The 21,324-nt window shown below is 41.1% G+C and overlaps 1 protein-coding gene across 3 annotated transcripts; it reads left to right on the top strand.

Annotated features, from left to right (window-relative positions):
- The first annotated feature begins 219 nt into the window (after positions 1–219).
- On the top strand, positions 220–21,074 carry GABRD (gamma-aminobutyric acid type A receptor subunit delta). Of its 3 annotated transcripts, XR_006163110.1 has the most exons (10): positions 220–814; positions 7,550–7,662; positions 8,212–8,279; positions 8,620–8,840; positions 9,629–9,711; positions 11,011–11,148; positions 12,060–12,215; positions 12,778–12,989; positions 13,288–15,628; positions 20,767–21,074. XR_006163110.1 is itself a non-coding variant. In XM_033079702.2 (9 exons), exons 1-9 carry the CDS (start codon positions 747–749, stop codon positions 13,585–13,587), a joined length of 1,356 nt encoding a protein of 451 aa, XP_032935593.1. In that variant the 5' UTR covers positions 220–746; the 3' UTR covers positions 13,588–16,013. The 3 variants fall into 3 exon arrangements, 2 of the variants coding, with proteins under 2 accessions (XP_032935593.1, XP_032935592.1); XM_033079702.2 differs by lacking the exon at positions 20,767–21,074 and having other exon boundaries at positions 12,063–12,215; positions 13,288–16,013; XM_033079701.2 differs by lacking the exon at positions 20,767–21,074 and having other exon boundaries at positions 13,288–16,013.
- The last annotated feature ends 250 nt before the right edge of the window (positions 21,075–21,324 follow it).

The following is a 21,324-nucleotide window of genomic DNA, read 5'->3' as shown; positions in this document are numbered from 1 at the left end:
GCCGGGACAGCGCGCAGACGGCGGAGGGGCGGCATTTCCCCGGGCACGCTCCCCGCTCCAGAGCGCGGAGCTCGGAGCGATGCTGGAGCCGGGCTGCAGCTGCGGTGCCCGGGTGCCGCCGGGATTCGCCGGGAGCTCGGGGGGGCGGCGGGGGGCGGCGGTGCTGCGGTTTCACTCACATGCCCCGTGCGGAGCGGGCACAGCGGCTCCGCGCCCCCGAGCGCCCCGGGAGCGCTCCCCGCTGCCCTGGGCTCGGGCTGCGGCTCCTCCCGCTCCTCCCCGGCACCGTGCGCGCAGGACATTAGTGGCTCCGGAGCACTTTGAGTTGCTCCCACCCCGCTCCGTGGGATTAATCTATCCTTTTGGAGGTTATTTTCGGCAAGCAGCCTCGCAGGCGGGCAGAGCGGCCGGAGGAAGAGCCCGCAGCAGGGGAGGGATGCGGGAGCAGGGCAGCGGAGCCGGGCGGGACTGAGCCACCCGCAGAGGAGAGGAGGAGAGGGAAGGAGAAGAGAGGAGAGCAGAGCAGAGCTGCCCTGCTCCCTGCTCCCGTGCCGGGCTGCCTGCATGGCTCCCGGGCATTGTGGAGATTGTGGGGGCTGCTGCTGCTGAGCAACCATCCATCGCTTTAAACTCAGCCTCAACTTAGCGCAGCAGGCAAGAATGGCAAAGCCACTGGAGCTTTGGAGCTGCCAGGAGAGCCAGGGAACCTGGGTTTTGGTCGCTGCTGTCTAATAAATGGGAGTAAAATGGAATTTCTTACCTGGGTTTTTCCTGCCTTGATTCTACTGTGCACCCAACAGCACAGGTGTATCAGGTAAGAAAACATCTTATCATTATTTCTTAGCCTGGCCTCAGGCAGCCGTGTTCTCGGTGTGGCTGGAGTGAGTGATGCCAGCTCTGGCTGGGGCTCCCACTTTTGCCCAGGGATGCTTTCTGCACTTATGGGCCACGACTGCTTTGAGTGAGTGTTCAGGAGAAAAAGGGCCCTTGACTGAAGAGTTTCCTTAATGTGCCTCATCTGTTTCAGTTTTTTCTTTCTTGATTCCCTAGCAGAGAATGCACTTCTGTCAGTTGAGCAGCAGTTTCTTGGCTTAGTCAAGGGCTGTGTTTTTAACAGGATGCTCCTCGAAGCCTTTTCCCGAGGGCACTTGCTCTAAATTGGGGGCAATCACTTTTTGTAAGGCACTGCAATATCCCAGCTCAGCCTCAGCCCCTCCAGCAGCTCTGTAGGGGTCTGCTTGAACCTGAAACTCTTCCATAAACCCCAGCACAACCAGTGGGATGTGAGCTGAATAGCTTTGCTTAGGGCCTCTGGAGGTACCATTAAAACCCCAAAATACAGCCATCCCTTTCTAATGCGTTCATTAAGTCTCCTGAACTTGGGTTAGGAGGAAAAGACTGTCAGAGATCTTAGGGGGGAAAAAAACGTTTGGAGAACGCAAACCATTCCTTGAAATAATAAATTTGAAGGAAAGGTATATATCTGCAGCTCTCAGTCACATTCCCTCCGAAGGTGTTAGCTAGGCAACCAGCGACGGTCTTGGTATATTCTTATTCTCTCCAGATCTGGAGGCTGGATGTGGAGAAAGCTTGCCATGATTACGCAATGAAAATAGAGGGGGGAGTAAAAAAGAACTTGCTGCATGTAAAAACATGCCTACACCCCCCAGAGCTGGGGTGGTTGTGGCATTAAAGGGGTCTTACATCTTCTGCTTCATAGGCACCCTTAATAGCTTCAGAGGAGTGGAAGAGGCAAAGTGGGAGCTGTAGTAAAACATAACATTGTTGTTACAGGTTTTGGAATTAATCAGGGAGATCGGATTTTTTTTTACTGGGAAGGAAATGAATCTTGCTCAGAGAAAGTGTCAAGTCAACTGCTCTTAGTCAGGATTGACAGAATGATTTATCCTGTGACCTTGAATCTGTTATCCAGGGTCAGATCCTGACATCCTCAGACTCTGAAGCAATCCAGTGTACAGGGAAGGCAGAAGAAATACTGTTTATTACCTAAGGGCACCCAGATCTTGCCCATCACTTCAATGATCCTGTTTCTCCCTCTGCAACTGGGCTACCATTGAAGCTGTGGGCTGAAAAGTGATGTTTGAGTACATAAGACCCAAAAAAGAGAGAATTTTAAGGGAGAGTCAGTCCTCTCAGCCTCTGCCTCCAAGGTCTGCTCCTAGGCACAGCAACTGCCAGGATATGTGTTTGTTGGATACATTATTTATTTTATTATTAATTCCCCAATTGACTTTCTTTCTCCAGTTACACAATAGTGATGAATTGTTTGGTAGGAATACATCTGCTCATGGCAGACTCAGGCAAGGCAAATTCTAACTTCTGAAATCCCAACTGTTCAGGTTGTAGCTTTCCAAATATTCCCAAGTGTGAGACATTCCATGGTCAAGGAAAGCTGCTCTGTTTGGATTCAGGATTTAGGGTGGCTATGGCAGGACTGTTTAATCTTGTAAAAAGGGAGTAGCACTGCTTGCATGTGTACTTTGGATCAGTTAAACAGAGCTACAGTGAAATTTTATCCTTGCAGTAGTAAAAATATTTTTGGTACAAGATGCTTTTATGAATAGCGGCATATTAATGGGCAAAACTGCCAATGGATTCATTTAAAAGCTCTGATTTTGTTTTCTAAATGCAGTGGGATTTGGAATTATGATGATAGAGGCCACCCAACACCCCCAAATTCTCTGCTCCTGAGTTCTGTGCACTGTGTATTGGAAAAAACCATATTTTAAAAAGGAAGAACATTTTGGTGATTTCAAAATTCACCAGTAAAACAAAAGAGACAGAAGAGACTTCCCAAAAGCAAAACTACCAGTGAAAATAATGTTCTGGTTTGGCAGAGGAGGGAAGTGGGGGATATCTGCAGGCTGCTTCCTCAGGGCTTTTCTGAATACCCTTCCAGGGTGCTTTAGCTGTGTGCGAAGCAATTTGTGTGTTATTAAACTAAAGTGAATGAACCAAACTCAACCTAAGTCAGCACATTTTTGTCAGGTAAACATTTTTTAAAAATAATGGTTTTTGGTCTGCTCAAGACAGTGATTAGTGGCAAGGAATTTGGCATTTCAGTGATTGACAGGTCCTTGGGACAAAGATTGTGGCTTCCACTATTTTATCAGGGTTTGAGATGCTGTGGATGCTGCAATAATAAATGTGCCACAGTGAATGAGATCATCTGCAGAAAGATGGGAAAGACTTGGGGAAATATCTCTTCATTTGCATGGGGAAAGAGCAGTTCTGAGAGGAGTTTTGGGATGTGTGTCTGTACTTCATAATTCCTCACTGAAAGAGGTTCTAATTCTCTAATTAAAATAGGTGTATATTTTATATCTAAGTTTATACTCTGTTTAGTGACTTTTATACTCTTGCTTTTAGTTGTCTTTCTACTGTGTGTCTCCCTAAGCCTTTTACTTCTATTCATGGAAACAGAGCAGCTTTAACACGTGAATATATGCTAAGAGTGGTCCATTTTCTGTAGCTTAAAACTGCCAGAGAGGCTTTGATGCTCTAAAGGTTGCCATGAATTAAGCCTAATGCTTTTTCAATCACATTTCAAAATACAAAACATATTTACAGTGAGCTTCCCTCAGAGTGAGGAATGGCAGATGGGAAGGATATACATATTGCTCTGGATAATCCTGGAGTTTGACAGAGGTCAGATTGTTCACTGACCTTGCAGGATGTTCCTTGTCTTTTTCCCAAGGAAAAGTTTTCTTCAGTGATGATATCAGGGACATCTGTCCCAAATGTTTATCAAAATGAAATGCATTGATCCCAGTCCTCCAGTCAAACTGCTTTTTCCATCTACTAGGTTAAAAGATTCATACAACAATGATGTTACAATCCCCAAGAGAATCAGGTTAGCAGACCTAAAGAAGAAACAGAAGATGCAAAAAGTGATTTTCTACATCTTACTGCTCTATGAATTTTTCAGATCAGTGCACCCTCCTGACCAGTGTGGCCTCAAATCAGTCTTTCACTGGCCACTGACTTCAAGATTCTGAGCTTTTCTGCACTGATCCCAGAGATTTTGGCACTGCTGGGCAAAAATGGAATTACTAATACTATCCCTTGCTCAGCTGCTGTTGTGCTCTTATTCACATGGAGCTTACAGATTGCTTCTTGCTTTGGTGTGATTTAAATACCAGATATTTTCTAGCAATATTGGACTTCTAGCAAGTGTTTTCAAGCAGTGTTCTGGAAGAGAGCAAAGACAGGCTAGTGCCTCAGTTGTCTGACAAGCCCTTTAAAGATGTGCTGTCCAAGTTGACTGATGTGTCTCCCCCAGATCACTCCACATTAGTGGGATGCTCTGGTGCTGCAGCAGCTGGGAGGGAGATGTCAGCTTGGATAGGAAGGATTTTGGGATATGTGTCCTTTTTATTCTAGAACTGCTAGTACTTGACTCTGAAAAAGACTTTTTTTTGCTCTATCATGTGACAATCAATGCTTGGAGTTGCTTTCAACATTAGGGAAGAGGAACTCCACAGCTTTGTGCAGTTTATCAGTGGGGATTTCCTTTCCCTTTGTCTATGCAGGAGAACTCAGTATTTCTTTCATGGTTTAGACAGCAGTAATCTACTTTCAATGAGCTCAGCTGAAGTTCTCCAATGCTCCAGATATGGACAGATGCAAATATATTCTCAAAAATATCTGCTTCCAACAAGATGTGTACAGAGTCAATGTGGATCATTCTTCAGCTTTAGATTTGGGAATGACTTCCAGAGGGACAGAAGTCCCCAGGACTGTTGCCCTCCACGCTGGCCTGGTGCAAACCAAGGAGAAGCTTTTCAGGAGCTCTTTTACCCCCTGGATTTGACAAATCAAAACCTTGATTTCACAAAGTCCTTTCCCTTACTGAAACAAGCTTTCCAGCAGCTTGCATTGGGAAGTGAAGTTGCTGAATCAACTAATAATTGTTGCCTTTCTTTTCATCCTTACTGCTTACACTATGAAAAGTTAATCCCTTCCAATGCATTTTTTCTATGCTGGTCTTCCTTTTTCAGGTACAATAATGAATAATATTTTAGGCCATATATAATCCCAACTGCTTATCAAGGATGAAGGAAGTTCTCCCACTATTCTTCTTGTAACTTTAAAGCACTGGATGTGATGTGCAGAAGTCTAGAGGAGTGACTCAAAGGAGTTATCACCACATGGTAAATCCAGCCATAAAATTATTTCAACTGTAATATTTTAATAAGCCCCCTGGTATTAAGTGCATATAGCTCCACTAACTCCAGCACATTTGTTACACTGATGATCTGACCCTAAGGCTTTATTAATAATAGAAACAAGATTTATTTTAATTGTGTCATGGATATTTAAGTAAAATTCCCTCTAGATTGTAATCTGCTTAAAACACATGGCAAGCTATAGCCCTCAGTCTTTAACCCGACTCTCATCATTTTAACTTCCTTTGAGCTCCATGGCTTTCCTTAATGCCATTAAAATAGAATCCTGACACAGGAGAACAGCTGCACTCCAAGTGCTTTGTGAAAACAGGATCAGACACACAAAATACATCACTCCAATGCTGTCACCTCTGACTTGAATTCTGTTTTCAAAACACTTTACTGAACTTGGTTGCTGTTTCAGCAACAGAAGCTGAAAAGCATCACCTTCTATTGAGAAGGCAGAGAGATTTAAAACAGATCTATTCAAGTGTATTGCACTTATTTACTCTAATTAGGAAAAGACACAGAGTACCTTTCTTTACATATAAAAGGATCTCTGACATTTTACTGATTAGAAACACCTTTCCATGTCTACGGCTGAGACTTGTGAGTTACAAATAAGTATGTTGTTAAACAAACTTATTATAAAGCTGTAATTTCATTAAAGTAAATAAGGATGGTTGGATGATTGAAAGACCAGCAGTCTGAGAGAAAGAAGTGTTGATACAGTTGATGAGACTCAATAAAGAAGGAGAAAACCCTCTGTCGACACCGGTTATAAATCTTCAAAGCCCTTGTCTAAATCAATTACGTTATTCCAATTTATGAAAACATGTCTTGGAGTGTTCCAAGATGCTTCCTCAGAAGAGATAGAGGGACCTGAGAAATAGCTGGGATAATTCTTTGAGATAAACATCCAACAGTGTGCTCATAGCAAGGAAATCCTATAAATGCAGTTTAGCATAACATTTTGCTGGGAACTAACGAAGTTGTTCTTGGAGCAGTGTCCCTGTGCTGGGAGGTCACAGAAGCTTTGACAGCTCTGCCAGTGCAAGTCTTCAGTGTCTCTGCTGCTCAAAATTTACATTTACACATTGTAATCCCAGAACTCCTTCCTTATATAATTGTGTCCACGCAAGAATTTTAAGACCAGAGCATTCCAAGGTTTTTCTTTCAATGTCCTGTGAGAAGAGTTGGTTATTGTAGGATGCTCTGCCCCTGTGCTGGCAATAACTGCTTGTGCTGAGCTGGATGCCCAGGCTGGCATATTTTGGAGAGAAAAACCATGTGCTTTATGTGGGTCAATGTCACATGAACACTCTGAGAAAGTTATGTAAGTATCAAGGCAGAATGTGTTTGTGGTGTATTACTCTGCAGCCTTCCATGGATATTTAACCATTTCTCTTCTGTTACAAGTCATAGGTAGCTCTCAAATTCCACATTTATAGCTGGGCTCAGTGGGAGATGCTAAACCAGTCTCAGGCAGCTTTGATCCAGTACTTGCATCCAGTTACAGGCCCTCTCAAACCACTGGCAATAATTCTTCTCTTTGCAAATGGTGGTGTCAGACGTTTTCCCAGCCCTGTCAGTCACAGTGCACTGAGAGGAACAACATGAGCAGGTACAGATCTTCAGCTGGAGCCTGCCAGGTTTCACAAATAATGAAGACAACAGCCTTGCCTTTGTTTGTGATAGATGGGGAATATCCACATCACTGCTTTTTCCAGGGCTGAGGGGCTGGCAGCTGCCAGGGGCTGGCAAATGGCAACCAAACCCTGGGCTAAAGTCTTCAAGGAGCATCACTGGCCTGGCAAGAGGCTCCTGAGAGAGGGAGCCTGGGAGGGGCTGTGCCATGAGCACTAATCCCACAGCACACATCTCCCAGCCAGAACCTGCTGCCTGCTATCCAAATTCCAGATGTGCAGTTTTTCCTGTTTTCCCGTCACACTTGACAATGCACCAGCCTTCTTGATCTCAGCTGTTCCACAGTAAGAAGCTGTCACAGCTGCATTTCAGTGTTCACAGATGCACAGGGCAGTATACAAAGTATCTTCATTTCCCTCATGCTTTTTCTAAGTTTCTAAATCTATTTTTCCTACTTTTTTTTTTTTAAGAAAGAAAGAAAGAAACTTTTGAAAGTATGTGCTTATACTTAAAGATGCCACAGTCTTGCCTGAAATTTGTTTTGATTTAAACAGAAATATTTGAAATAGTTTCCCTACCTATAAAAATCTGCAATATAGCTGATTCTACTGTAGGTGGTCTCTGGTGTAAAATAAGTCAATAAACTTCCATTTTCTGTCATTCCTCTGTTTGTAAACCTGGGAAATGTTAAGATACTTATTCTCTTTACCCAGAGCTATGAGTGACATCGGAGATTACATAGGTTCCAACATTGAAATCTCCTGGTTGCCCAACCTGGATGATTTGATGAAAGGGTACGCACGAAATTTCAGGCCTGGAATTGGAGGTGAGACTTGGAGAATAAATAATGTCTCTTTGGTTCTTCCAATCCTTGTGATGTTTATGTGAAATTCATACTTTAAATGATTTAAAAGATGTGATTGTCTTTTACTTGGATGCTGGAAAAAAAATAACAATCAACAATTTGCTTGATTTTGACAAGAGACAGACTGTTCCACAGCAACACAGGCTTCTGATGCAGTTCTTAAATTGTTGACATCTAAGTTGAAGGAATTTTGTATTTCACTAAATGGTGATAATTTCTGCATCTGCTTGAAGTCATGCTGTCTTAAACTAGATAATGTGATTTCCAGAAAGGATTCTATAATTTTCAGTAGTTATGATTTTATCTTGTGTCCCTTATCACTGAAATGAGGTTGGAAATTGAGGGCAGAATTGGTGAAAGATTTAAAACTCTTGCTTTAAGAATGTACTTTATAATGGGAAACACTTCAGTAAATTCACTCTGTATGAAAGAACTAACAGTCTGGGGTCACTGATACTTTTTAGGGTAGTGTGATGATATAAATCACCCACTCAAACGTTTTTTTCTCAGGTCCTCCCGTTAACGTTGCTCTGGCAATCGAAGTAGCCAGCATTGACCACATCTCAGAAGTGAACATGGTACAGTATCAGATTCTTTAGTTCTGCTTTAAAAAAACCAGAAGTTGTATTTGTTGAGCTATATAAACTGATTTTCTTCATCAAGACCTATGCAACTCTTGCAATGTGTTGTGTATAACACCAATATTGAATCACATTTTTATATCTTGTGCTTATCCACAGTACGAGCACGTGACCAAAATTCAAATGCTTGGGCAGCTCCCTGGTTGACTAAGTATAAAAACACATATTTGCACTGAAAGCCAATAATATATTTCTAGGCTGACATTGATTTTTGGCTAAGTTCCAAGACGTTATCATTGTCAGCATCACTTCTTGATTAGGATTTCTCTTGTCACAGGAATACACCATGACAGTATTTTTGCACCAGAGCTGGCGAGACGATCGTCTGTCTTACAACCACACCAATGAAACTCTGGGCTTGGACAGCAGGTTTGTGGACAAGCTCTGGTTGCCAGATACTTTCATAGTCAATGCCAAGTCTGCCTGGTTCCATGATGTGACTGTGGAAAACAAACTGATCAGGCTCCAGCCAGATGGAGTCATTTTATACAGCATCAGGTGAGTGACAGGCAGCACAAGTGTGTTCTGTTGTGTGTTAACTTTTTGAACATCTTCAGTCACTCAGCATTCCTGGGAGGATTTCCTAAAATAATTCTTAACTAAAAATTGAAGAAAAGCACCTATCCCCTATCCTTTTCTTTATAAGGAGAAGTCAGGGAGGTGTCTCAGGCAGCACTAACACATTTTGCACTGCACTGATTGTGTCTGGAATGCCCTCAGAGGGAGAGAAGCCTCTTGTGGCTTTGGTCACCAGGCAAGGAGATGCTGAACACAGAGCAAAGATTCTGTTCTCCACTCTCTCACTGTTTTCCAAGGGAACTGTGAGCCTGATTTAGGCTCAGCTTCCCCATCTTTCACACAGACAAAATAGCATTTCTCACTTTGGAAGAGGGCTGCGGCTGGAACTCAGTAACTATATTGACAGTTAATTGTGTAATGTTCTAAAAAATAATGAATGTGCACTTTGAAACTGTAAGTCCAAAGTCCCCCTTAAGGTATTGGTAGTGATCCTGGGGACAGTGAAAGGGAGGAGATTGAACCAGAAAATTCCTTTTTATCATCATCAGTAGCTGCAGAATCCTCTGACATTAGACGAGTCATTTGACCTTTTTTCAATTCCCTCTGCCTCTGGGTTTCCCACAGACTCAGGCAGCAGCCAGCAGGACTTTGAAAACAGTTTCCTTTGTTAGTATTAAGCTTTCAAAGTTTTCCACTCAGTCTTTTGAGTTCTGAGGGAAAGGCTCTGTCTGAATGTAGCTAACTGGTGTTCACGTTGCTCCAAACAGGATTACCTCAACAGTGGCCTGTGACATGGACCTTTCCAAGTATCCCATGGATGAGCAGGAGTGCATGCTGGATTTGGAGAGCTGTAAGGGCTGAGTACCTCTGTGTTTTGTGTTTTGTGCATACATAGCACTGAGATAGCTGCACTTGGCTGGGGTGATTCTGCTTAGTGGAATGTAAGGGGTGCCTTGGGGTTTAGAGTGAACAGAAATCTCTTCATTCCCTGTGTTGGACTTTTCAATACCAGTTCAACCCTGGTCCAATCCAAATCTCTAGGGTTTTATTTAGGGATGATGAACAATGTACAGTCCTGCTGACAAATGTCTGGAACTTCGTGCTTCATGTGAAACCTTGTGCAGTTGTGACAGTCACTGGCATTACTGAGGTTTGTATCAGATCCAGTGAGAACAAGTAGAAAAGCCCACAGGCAAAATGTGATGTGCTATTTTTAATTTATGAGAAGATAGGAAAAAGAGAGATTTCCCTGCTTTTAATGAATGCCATTGTGACCAAGCTTCACACAGCTCTTTAACTTGCCTTGGCATTTGTGTATCTGTTACACAGAAATCCATCAGAATACTGCATGGATGGGCTTAATTCATTTGTACTCACAAAGGAGGGTGAAGAATGGATTTATATTTTATCCAACTTGTATTTAATCTGTGATCAGCATGTAATTCCCATGAGCATTAATACTTCTGAATGAAAATCACCACTGACAAAAGCAGGGACCACCCAGTCAGGAAAAATGAATGTGGTTTTTAGATCAAGGAGCCTACAGGTCCTGGGAGTCCCAGAGATCTGGGAATAGCAGATCCTGGCCTGTTGATGCAAGTTTTTCATTTTCTGTTTTGTCACTGACTTTGTTTTCTAGGCTGTTAACCACAATACCATTTTATCCTGTCAAAAATAGCAATCTACAGTTTTACTTATGTAATCACCAAATGCAGAGGCAGCAGACAGTGCCCCAGCAATTCATTCCCTCTCCCAGAGTGTTCTGCAGGGAGTTTTGGTGGGGGTTGTTGAAGGTTTTTAATTGAATTTGAGGGCTTTCATTTCAGTGAAACAAACAGAAATAAGTCTCTTTAAACAAATGGATGCTTTAGTAGCAAGTTGTCAATGAACAGCAAAACTAGGAAAGTTTCATTTCCTGTGGATTTGCATATTACATAAATCCTTTCTTTCATATCCCCTCTTTCTGTCATGGCCCTGGTGCCCTGCACCTCTCCAAAGCAGAGAGAATTCTCCAGACTGAATCTCAGCACATTTGCAACATGTCTGGTGGAATCAGCATAGCAGAGGAATTAGAGAACTCCTACTATGAATTCTCTAAGCTCTGAATTTCTCCCTTGAACTTTGTGTTTATTCAGCTTTCTTTTGGCAGATGGCTACTCTTCAGAGGACATTGTCTACCACTGGTCAGAAAACCAGGAGGAGATCCATGGGCTGGATAAGCTGCAGCTTGCTCAATTCACAATTACCAATTACCAGTTCACAACAGAAATTATGAACTTCAAATCTGGTAACAGAATCTTTCCTCAATTCAGGGACAGTATCTGACGTTTTCCTGCAGAGAGAAACTTCCTCTATCTATAATAGAAAGTCTTCCTTCTTAAGTAGCTAATTTAAGAACCTGTCAGGTTTCTGATAAGAGTTTCCTTCATCTTCCACTTGTAAGAAGTGCCATTCTTTGCTGAGCATCCAGGTAGCCACTGTAGCGTGTTCTGTCCTTTAGCTCTCTCTGCTCGACAAAATTCTGCGTGGAGTAGCCAGACAGCTCTTGATAAAAAGCACTTGAGGTATAGCTCACATTTTCTCGACCTAATTTACAACTTGAGATCAAGAAAAATTTCCATTAGCCCTGATGTTATGAAGCTTATGACGTACAGTCAGATCAGTCTAATTCTACCCCCTAGAAGTCAGTGGTGTGTATGTCTATCACTGGGCTTATTGCAATGTTTGTACAAGATTGGAGTCATTTCTTTCCTGCTGATTTTTCATCCTCTTTCATGTATTCAGATTCTCATTTATGCTGCACATCTCCTCTAAGCTCTTTTTTGAGTTTGAAATTAACTTGGCCTTTTAAAAAATCTAAATTTAGTATCTGGAGGACTTTCTACAGCAGATGATAAGACAGTACACATTTTGAAGCAATACTGTTATTTGAGAAGACTCATGATTTTATTTTCAGATCTGGCATTGATATGACCTGAGACAAATCATTTGACCTATTCTTAGCTGATGAAAGCTGCAGTACCTCGTGCAGGGTTTATGAAGCATCAATCGAGCAGCCTTCAAAAAAGCTTTTTGTGACCCTTGCCCAGAAGATGTTAAAGAATGTAGCTCTGTGTCATTATAGGAAATGTCATTTTTAATATCAATTTAACTGTAATTCACACAGCCAGAATCTCTTCTGCCTGCTCTCTTTTCCAGCAGGTCAGTTCCCCAGGCTCAGTCTCCACTTCCACCTTCGGCGAAACCGAGGAGTTTACATCATCCAGTCCTATGTCCCTTCCATCCTGCTGGTGGCCATGTCGTGGGTGTCCTTCTGGATCAGCCAGTCAGCTGTGCCTGCCAGGGTGTCACTAGGTAAAACAGATGGCTTGGGACACACGGGAAGGGAGTGCTCAAGTGGTAATTGTGCTCTCTGATAATCCTCATTAAGGTGCTTTTATGAGCACTGTGTTACATTTTGCAGAAGGGAGGGTTCTTTGAAAGATTTCCCTCCTGGTTTAATTTCTGCTGTGTTATCAGAGCAGCTGCCTCAGTAAGGAACAGCAAATAAGCACCTAGGGAGGGTTAAAAGCAGTAATGGCTGTGAAAGAAATGAAAGAATTGATTGGAAGGAACTGGGACAGTGACAAAAAAAATAAAATGCTCTTGGAGCTTGTGGGTGTGTTTGTCTGACTGAAGGCTGCCAATCCAGATGTAAAAGTGTTTGAGTTTTGGGTTTTGTTTCTCCTGATTTAGGACAAAACAAGGATAACTTGTTCAAAGCTGCTTTAGTCAGACCAATGCAGTTTCTTACAAATTCCTGTTTTAAAAATCAGAAGCCACAGTATTAAGGGGCTTTTGCTGTGGAAATAACCCTGAGCCTCCTATGAATAAATGCATATTAGTGCATGTGTTTGTCTCTCCTGGCACCCTGCAGGTATCACCACTGTTCTCACAATGACCACACTGATGGTCAGTGCCCGGTCCTCGCTCCCACGAGCCTCTGCCATCAAGGCACTGGACGTTTACTTCTGGATCTGCTACGTGTTTGTCTTTGCTGCACTGGTGGAATATGCCTTTGCACATTTCAATGCTGACTACATGAAAAAGCAGAAAAACAAGATAAAAGCGAGAAGGCAGAGTGCAGAGGTCAGTAAGTGTGATACTGGGAATAACTTTGCCAAAGCAAAATTTTTCTACAAATTCTTCCTAGGAAGAAAGGCTTTGATGGTTCCTCAGTGATTCAGAGCATGTAAAGCCATAACCAGAATTATAAATGGTAGAACAGAGCCTTCCCTCAGCTCTGCCAAAGCAAAGCAGGGTCTAAATCTCATTTACCACATATGGATCCCATGGGTGTTTCACCACGCTGGTGCCATGGATAGCTTGGATGAATGACACTGTCCTTGCCCTATGAATTGCCATTATTCTCCTCTTTCCTTTGCAGATCAACGTGAAGAATGCCATTGTTCTGTTTTCCCTCTCCATAGCTGGTGTGAGCCAGGAACTGGCCATTTCCAACCGGCAGCACCGGATTCCCAGAAGCCTGCCTGGATCATATGGCACAATAGAAATAGAAACTGGAGAGACAAAACATCAGCAGGGAATCAAACTGGACAAAAAAACTGGCCTGAAGTCCCTCTTTAAGCCCATTGATGCTGACACCATTGACATTTATGCCAGAGCCGTGTTCCCAGCAGCCTTTGCAGCAGTCAATGTTATATATTGGGTTGCATACACAATGTAAAGACAACAAAAAAAAGGAAAATTCTTCCCAAGACCTACAAACTGAACAATACCCACAGGCTAAAAAGCCCTCACTGAAACTGAATTGAGGCACCTCTTCTCAAAATATTTTCCAACGAGCTCAAGATGCTTCCAAAGTCAAGAAGGTTCTGCTATGAATTCCTACTTAAAGCAGCAATTTATTGCTGGCCTGATTTGATACAGTAAGACTGCACTCTGCCAAATAATTCCAGCTCTTTCTTTCCTGTAATACCATGAGACAACTTTTCATATGTACATATTTGTAGCAAAAGTTTAAATCTTAAATGACCATGGTTTTCCTCCACTTCAAGGGTTGATCAGTAATGAAGATTTGGCTTTTCACACTCAGATGATTTCCTTTTTATTTGTAATGAAAGAGCTCATTCCTCACCTCTGCACGAGTGGTTTTCTGCACCTGTAGGCTGGTCTAGGTTTAACAGTAGTGCTCAAGTTGGAGTTTTTAATCAGAAAAATCTCATGAAAAAAGTAAAAGGGAATAGAGGGGAGTGGAGTTTTTTTCTTAAAATATTATTTGTCTTGGATAAAGTATTGAAAAATTTCAATGCTCTTAGTCACAGCATGAAATAAAATATACTACATAAAATTCTACTGAATTGTTAATAATGACTGTATTACATTTCAGCTCTAAGCTAATGAAAGTTTAAACACTTAAATACAGAAATGTTTATTAGTTTAATAGGCCTCAAAATAGATAAAATTATTTAGAACCACAGGGAAAGCTCAGGCTTCCTGTGTTGGATTGGGAAAAATTTGGAAGGTGCTTGATAATGAAGGAAGTCAACTCCATTTGCAGAAAGGACTTTAGAATTTGTTCTGTTAATTTCCACTGAGAATCTAACATGTGTGCCTCTGAAAATATCGTTTTGAATCTGTCCCTAAATAGCTGAGGGAAGTTAAAAAAAAAATCATAACTGTTTTTAAATTATTCTGTTGCTTTGGATATTTTTGCTGTTTTTATTCAGAGGCTGACCTAATCTCTTAGGCCTCTTCACTTCCTTTATTCAACAGTGAAATTTCTGGGTCCTCATACACACTGCTTAATTCAGGATTAGATCTCTCACCCAGCTCATGCAAAATAACACTTTGTTCTGGAAATAATCTCAGTGAGTTCAGCAAGTGAACACAGTACTCACAACAAACTAGTTTCCCAATTATTCTCTAAAATATCCACAATAAATATATTGGAATATGGATTAAAACAACTGAATTATTGTTTGTGTAGGAAGCCAATGTAAGACACTACAAAAGGGAAATTTATTTTGAGGATGTTGTTGCCTTGAAAGTGAGAGGTTGTTTTAAAAATAAAGACCGACACAAAAGAAAAGATGAAATGAGAGAGAGGGAAAGAAGGAAGCAAAGCAAGAGGCTGAAAGCTGCAATGGAAAGGAGCATGGAGAGAGACAAAGCAGAAGCTGTAGGTGAGAGAAGAGCTTTGCTGGCATTTAAGATGGGGCTGACAGTTAATACTTGCACCAAGGGTGAAAGGAGGATTTGACCCTGGTGGAGCATGGGCACATTCCTCCTGCCCTAGCTCTGATTTATGGTTTGATTTCATATGACCAGCACTGAAGATAAAACATTTTAGCACTGATGTATAACTTAGAATAAGATTTGTTCAGTATCAGTGAAATAAGAGAATGCTTTGAAGAAAAAATAATGATCTTGAACAGGGCTGTAATGGAAAATATGCTCCAGTGTGGGTCTCAGGTTCACCTCAATCTTTAGTTTCTGTTATCATGGAAAAGCTGTCAGCCAACAGAGTGCTGGAAAACCCTGTCTGACATCAAGCTGTGATTGTTCCACAAAATCCTCACCAGCCTGACCCTGCACTGAGACCTGGATTCTGCTCCCACATCTCACCACTGACCTGCTGGGGAATCTCAGTCAGGACCTTCCACTGCATCATCTGAAAAGTGGCTATAATGATTTCTCTCCTGTACCTTTGAGTTTTACAGAAGAAAACCCTTCAGGAGAGGCAGGAGCTCTTACCCTCCAGCTAGGTAAGCGCATCCCACTAGTACTTTCATTTACCATAATTTCTGAGGCTCACATACTGAATTAAAGCAAAGTATCACTCAAATATCACCTTACCAGAGAGCTAATGAAAATCTGCATCTCCTTCAATATATCCAGGTAATCATGCTTCTTTTCTTTTCTGCCTGTTTCTCCTCTTTCTAGTTTATTTTTCTTGTTGTTTGTTCCTGATGTTGATTGGAATGCTACATTTCAGAAATACACTCTTTTTTTTCTAAGTGTGTTTTTGGTCATAATCACTTTCTTTCCAAGGAAGCTTAACCTCTTCTGCCTTCCTCTGAATCAATCCTACTTCTCTATATAATGATTTCATGCAGAGTGGAATAAAAGCAGCAGAAGTATGAGTTTACAGTGCCCTTTCCTTACTAAGTTGCTGCCCTTTCCATGATCCATCACCACAAATATCCTAAATTCTTTAGAAAGACCACAGTGCTGCCACCTTCTCTGTTGCACTTGAAAAAATCAGAAATAATCCTTAGTTTAAAATCAGATTAACTTCTGCTGGGAAAGCAGAATCCAGCCTTTTTGTATCCCACTGTTTTCTCCAGCTATTAGTTTATTATGTAGCCTGTCAATGTCAGTAACTTCTGCTAAGAGTGAAATTATTGACTAGACCCTGCTGAAGGAACATTCACAGCCAGTTCCTGAGGAGTGCAAACCATCAGAAAATGATTTTGGAATTAAAATTATTAAAGAACAGAGAAGGAAGCACAGCCTAGCCCCTCCAGTGAGCAGTGGCTGGTTATGGAGAGTAATTAGCAAGAAGGTGGCTGCAGATATTATAAAGGCAATGTCTAATCTAATTACTTCAGCAGTAATAGTTTGTAATTGTGCACCTGACATAACTCCTTACACTGCAGCCAACTGACTGATCACATGGGGTTATTGGACAAAATTAGTTGCTTCTCCATCTGGGAGACAGTCACAGGCTGCATGTCCTGCTGACTGCTCCACAAGATTTATTCAGTGAATTTTTTCTCCAGTTTGACTGCAGATCTTCAAGGTGCACAGCTCAGCGTGACTGATCAAAGTAAAAGGTGGGCAGCAACCTCCTGAAAAAACCCCGATGCCAGAATGCCAGACTACCTACAGTGATGCAGACAGAAGCATAAATAAAAGGCAAAAAATATCTCAGAAGGTTTCAAGGAGTCAGAAAGTGAGCACACATATGGCAATGTGTCCGTGCAGGAACAAGGGGATCTGAGGGGAGTCTCAGCTGCTGTTGCTGCACTTGCATGAGTAGCACAAGACAAAACAGCTCCATCAACAAGAGGGAGATTTTCTTAAATTGGTTTCCAGAGCCAGAAACAGAAAACTCACATGCCATTCAAACTTTTGAGGAGACATTTCAGTATAGGAGTATGGTGAATTGATTGGAGTTTTGCATAAATTTGAATCTTCTATACTTTTGTGTGTGCTTCACTTATTTTTTTTCCCATTTGAAATAATCATATTTTAAAATCCCCAGATATTATTACTTTAGAGTTATTAACATCTAAAGACAATTCCCTACTCAACTCTAATTTCATGATGCCCTTAATAAAGTGAAATAAGGCAGATTTGATGTCAGTTGAATGCTGACTTTGGATGGGTTGTACTAGTGCCATAAAAAAAAGTATGTGACAGATGAGAAGGCACTTTTTCTGAGCTGCACCTGAAAGCATTTGTGTTCCTTTCAGCAATTTATAGTACTGCTCTATGGACTGGCGTGTCTGTGAGAAAAAGAGTGGGATATGTGTTAATGTAATCATTCTAAATGTGAAGTGTTAATAAAATGTAGATATACAGAAATTGGAACTCCTATAAACGGACAAAATAGGCATTCCAACTATTGGACTGGAAGATAAAATGCATTAGAAGGAAAATCAGAATGACTCTGGAGATTTCAGCCCATAATGACATCCTGCCTTTCCAGTGCCCAAGGGTTTGCAAAACTCTCCTTTGGCCTTGACAACAAAAGAGGAAATGCCATTGTGTGTTCATGAGAGCTTTCTGGGGGGCACTTACACACACTGCTGTACTGATGGGAAAAAATAGCTATTGCTGCCTCATGAGGTTGGAAAGAAGCAGAAAGCACAAGATGAAAGATGAAGAAGAACAAGTTACTGCATGGGTTTGAAAGTGATGCTGGTGTTAATGGTGACAGCACCATGAAGAGGTTAAAAACCAGAAATGTCTGTCCTGTTTCTGGGTGAAAATGCAAGCATTTATCCCAGTTAAAGCTCTCACATCAGTTTTTAACTGGTTTGCTAATCCAATAGATAATGTAGTGAAACCAATTTAGCTCAATGAGGCTTCTGCTGTTGGGACAACAAAACACTTAATACGATTGCTCTGATTTTAAATACTCCCAGTCATTACCCTGGAAAAGCACTTCTTGTTAGGAGGGAAACAGCACCCTGTACACTTGTCTCTGAAGCAGAACAGATGACAAAAAGCTTGTTGAAAGTTTCTGAGAATATTTTTGTTTAAGAAAAGAATCTGAAGCAACTCCCTCCTGCCCTGTTTGTTACAGCAGCTTAAACCTCTTGCCATGGTTGAAAGCCTGTTTGATATTAAAATAACATTGTGTGCAATACATGTTACAAACAAAGATTCTTCCTGATGAGAACTGAGTACAAACTTGGCAATGAAGATGATTTTTGGATGGATTTGGTAGATAGATGAGTGTCTTAAATAGAATTAATTTGAGGATCTAAGCCCCTCATTACATAATTCATCAGGGATCTGCTCTCTCCTTATACCAGCTTTGTGCCACAGCTATTTCTTTTACTAAGTCTTGCACAGTAGAAACAAATCTGAGAAGACAGTCAAGCCCAGACTGTCAGAAAATATAGCATGAACAGAACTAATCAGATGTTATTGGGAGTTCACTGTTCCATGAAAAGATTGGTCCAAAAAAAATCCAAATATCCTGCATTTCTGAGACACTGGAAACCTCTGGAAATGTACCCCTTTCTTTAACTCTATTTCCCTTGATCCTCATTTCTCTTCCCCCTTTTTTTACATTTGGAAAGGGGAAAAAAAGAGGAAATTTTCTTTCTCTTTGGCACAAGAACATATTAGACAGAACTAATATAATCTTATTTCCCAGGTATGAAAACCAGGGAGACTGAAAATCTCAATTGACAAACCTTTGCACCTTCCAATGATTATTACATAAAAGGCAGGAAACTCAGTGCTGTGATAATTAAGCAGCACACTCCCACACAGACACAAACACACTCCTACACAAACACACTCCCACACAAACACAAACACACTCCCACACAAACACACTCCCACACAAACAGAAACACTCCCACACAAACACAAACACACTCCCACACAAACACAAACACACTCCCACACAAACACACTCCCACACAAACACAAACACACTCCCACACAAACACACACTCCCACACAAACACAAACACACTCCCACACCAACACACTTTCTCAGTTTCATTCTCTTGCACTGACCCCATGCAATAGGGAGGAGAAGTTTAAGTCATGCCTCAAATCTCCACATCCTTAAAAAAACTCTTCTTAATTTTGGCCCAAACATCTTTAACAGTTACTGAGTAATTGAAGTCACTAGCAAATCCAGGTTGCATCAGTTGTTTATTGGGTAAGTAATCTCAGTGAGAGCAGCACAAATATCACAAAACTCCATTTTCATTCATGGGGTTACCAAGTGGAGTAGGGAGAACATTTTTCTTTCCACTGTAATAAATAATTGGCCAGCTTTGGCCAATTGGAACAGACAGAGTGGAAGTAGCAAAACAATATATAGGCCATTGAGCTATTCCAGTATTACAATTACTACAGTCCTAAGATTAAATAAAGACTGAGAGATGAAATACAGAGTAATCTGTAAAACATCTGGTATAATGTTCCATCCCGGCTGTTCTTCCTTTATCCCTGCATTTCTTCCAGCTTTAAACAAATACAAATAATCTATTTCTGTACATCTTTAGCTACATTTTTTACAGATACATTTAAGATTATCCTGCCCTCATCTTGGTGGGTAAAACTTTTATATACACAAGCTTGTATGTGCATATAAAGGACAGGAGGTTCTACATTTTCTTTATCAATTACAATGCAAATAAGTACTGAAAAATCAAACAGGTTGTTTAAATATCCTGAAAAAGTAAATACAGAAGCACAAAGCTTTGGGTTTAGTTGCTTTTAGAGATGTGTGGTTTGGGCTACTCATAGAATTCTTTCTCCTCCTGGCTAATGAGGTGTCAACAACAGAGTCAGCTTCTGGTTGCTTCTCTCTTATATAAGACAGACAAGTAAGGGAGGTGTTGGCTTAAAATAGTCTTGAAACATTATTCATTTTGTCTATTTTAACACAGACTAGAAAAACACTAATATTCAAGCCAGCAAGAAAATCTACAAAGAATTGCCATGGTGATTTCTGATATTATGTAGAATATCTGCTTTACTCCAGTTTATGTTCAAATATATTAATGCTTTGCCTTATTATTTTTATCCAAACTTTGTGGCATCTGGCCCAAATTCATTCCCACTGCACTCAAGGATTTCACTGCCAGTTATTTCAGTGGAAACAATACCTAGTGTCTTCCTTGGCAAAAGGAGAGAGTTAGTAGGCTGGAGAGGAGCCTGTATATGCTGCTGGTTTGATCTGCTGAAGAGACATTCTATGGGGAGGCATTTTTATTCTGAAGTGATACAGAACTGGTTCCTCACACTTCACTTGCATTTGGAGAGATGAGGTGTCTCTCTCAATTTCTTTGTTGTTTAGTTCTCAGTGTGAAAGCATCATTCTAATCCTTATTAAATCTTTAAAACCCTGGAAACTTGAAAGGTCCTAATATAGCCGAAGATTTTGAGTCATTAATTCAAGTACTAACAGGATACCTGTCTTCTACCGAGGTGAAATTATTCCTGATTGCCTCTTTTTTGCAACAATTGTCTTGAAGAAGCTGCTGCCATAATGATGTTTTCATTGGAGAGTTTGGAGGGGAGGAATTTTTGGTTAGCCTTGACATTACCTTGTGTCTGATGGCTCAAGCTGTACTTTAGATTAATGCCATCATTAACCTGAACATCTTTTTTTTTTTTTTTCCTTTAAAATTGATTTTTAAAGGACAGTTCTCAACACCCCGAAGCACTAAATAAAGACACACGACTTGTAAGCATTGTCTGCACAACCGTGATTCCCAGAGACTTGCCTGGGAATCTCTTGCCATCTGCTGGAAACGGGCGGACGTGCAGCCTGAAAGGAATTGTCAACAGTGCCAGGAAATGATGGAGAATGTTCGGAAAGCAACACGGAATGCTCATAACTTTGAGTCAAAAAGACAATTCAAGGAGGAGGTAACATCAGACTCCCAGGATGCAGCAGTTGCCCCACCATCATTGCATTCTTTAATAAATCACATCTTTTACAGTTAATCTGTGGCATGATTGGATGCTGAGGTTGAACATAGAATTTCAGAAGTGAAATATTTGGAAAAAGCTTTCTCTTTCTCAAACAGAACTCTTTAGATCACTGCTCTTAAAAGATCTGATATGAAAAGATTCTAACAGTCATTTTTTAAAGAACTAAAATTTTAGATATCTCATTTACACCTGGAATAAAATAAAATAAAATAAAATTACCTGTAAGAGCCTGTCAGCTCTTCAAATCTAGATGTAGTAGACA

Source organism: Catharus ustulatus, chromosome 24, assembly GCF_009819885.2.
Source record: "Catharus ustulatus isolate bCatUst1 chromosome 24, bCatUst1.pri.v2, whole genome shotgun sequence".
Classification (NCBI taxonomy): Eukaryota; Metazoa; Chordata; class Aves; order Passeriformes; family Turdidae; genus Catharus; species Catharus ustulatus.
The sequence above is the reverse complement of the archived record's forward strand: the minus strand, read 5'-3'. Positions and strand labels throughout refer to the sequence as shown.

What these genes read in the sequence shown, in the direction of transcription:
- GABRD (XM_033079701.2), top strand. Translation starts at nt 747, where the DNA reads ATGGAATTTCTTACCTGGGTTTTTCCTGCCTTGATTCTACTGTGCACC. An exon ending in ACATCTCAGAAGTGAACATG is followed by an intron (nt 8,280 to 8,619) that starts GTACAGTATCAG and finishes CTCTTGTCACAG; the next exon opens with GAATACACCATGACAGTATT. An exon ending in CATGCTGGATTTGGAGAGCT is followed by an intron (nt 9,712 to 11,010) that starts GTAAGGGCTGAG and finishes TTCTTTTGGCAG; the next exon opens with ATGGCTACTCTTCAGAGGAC.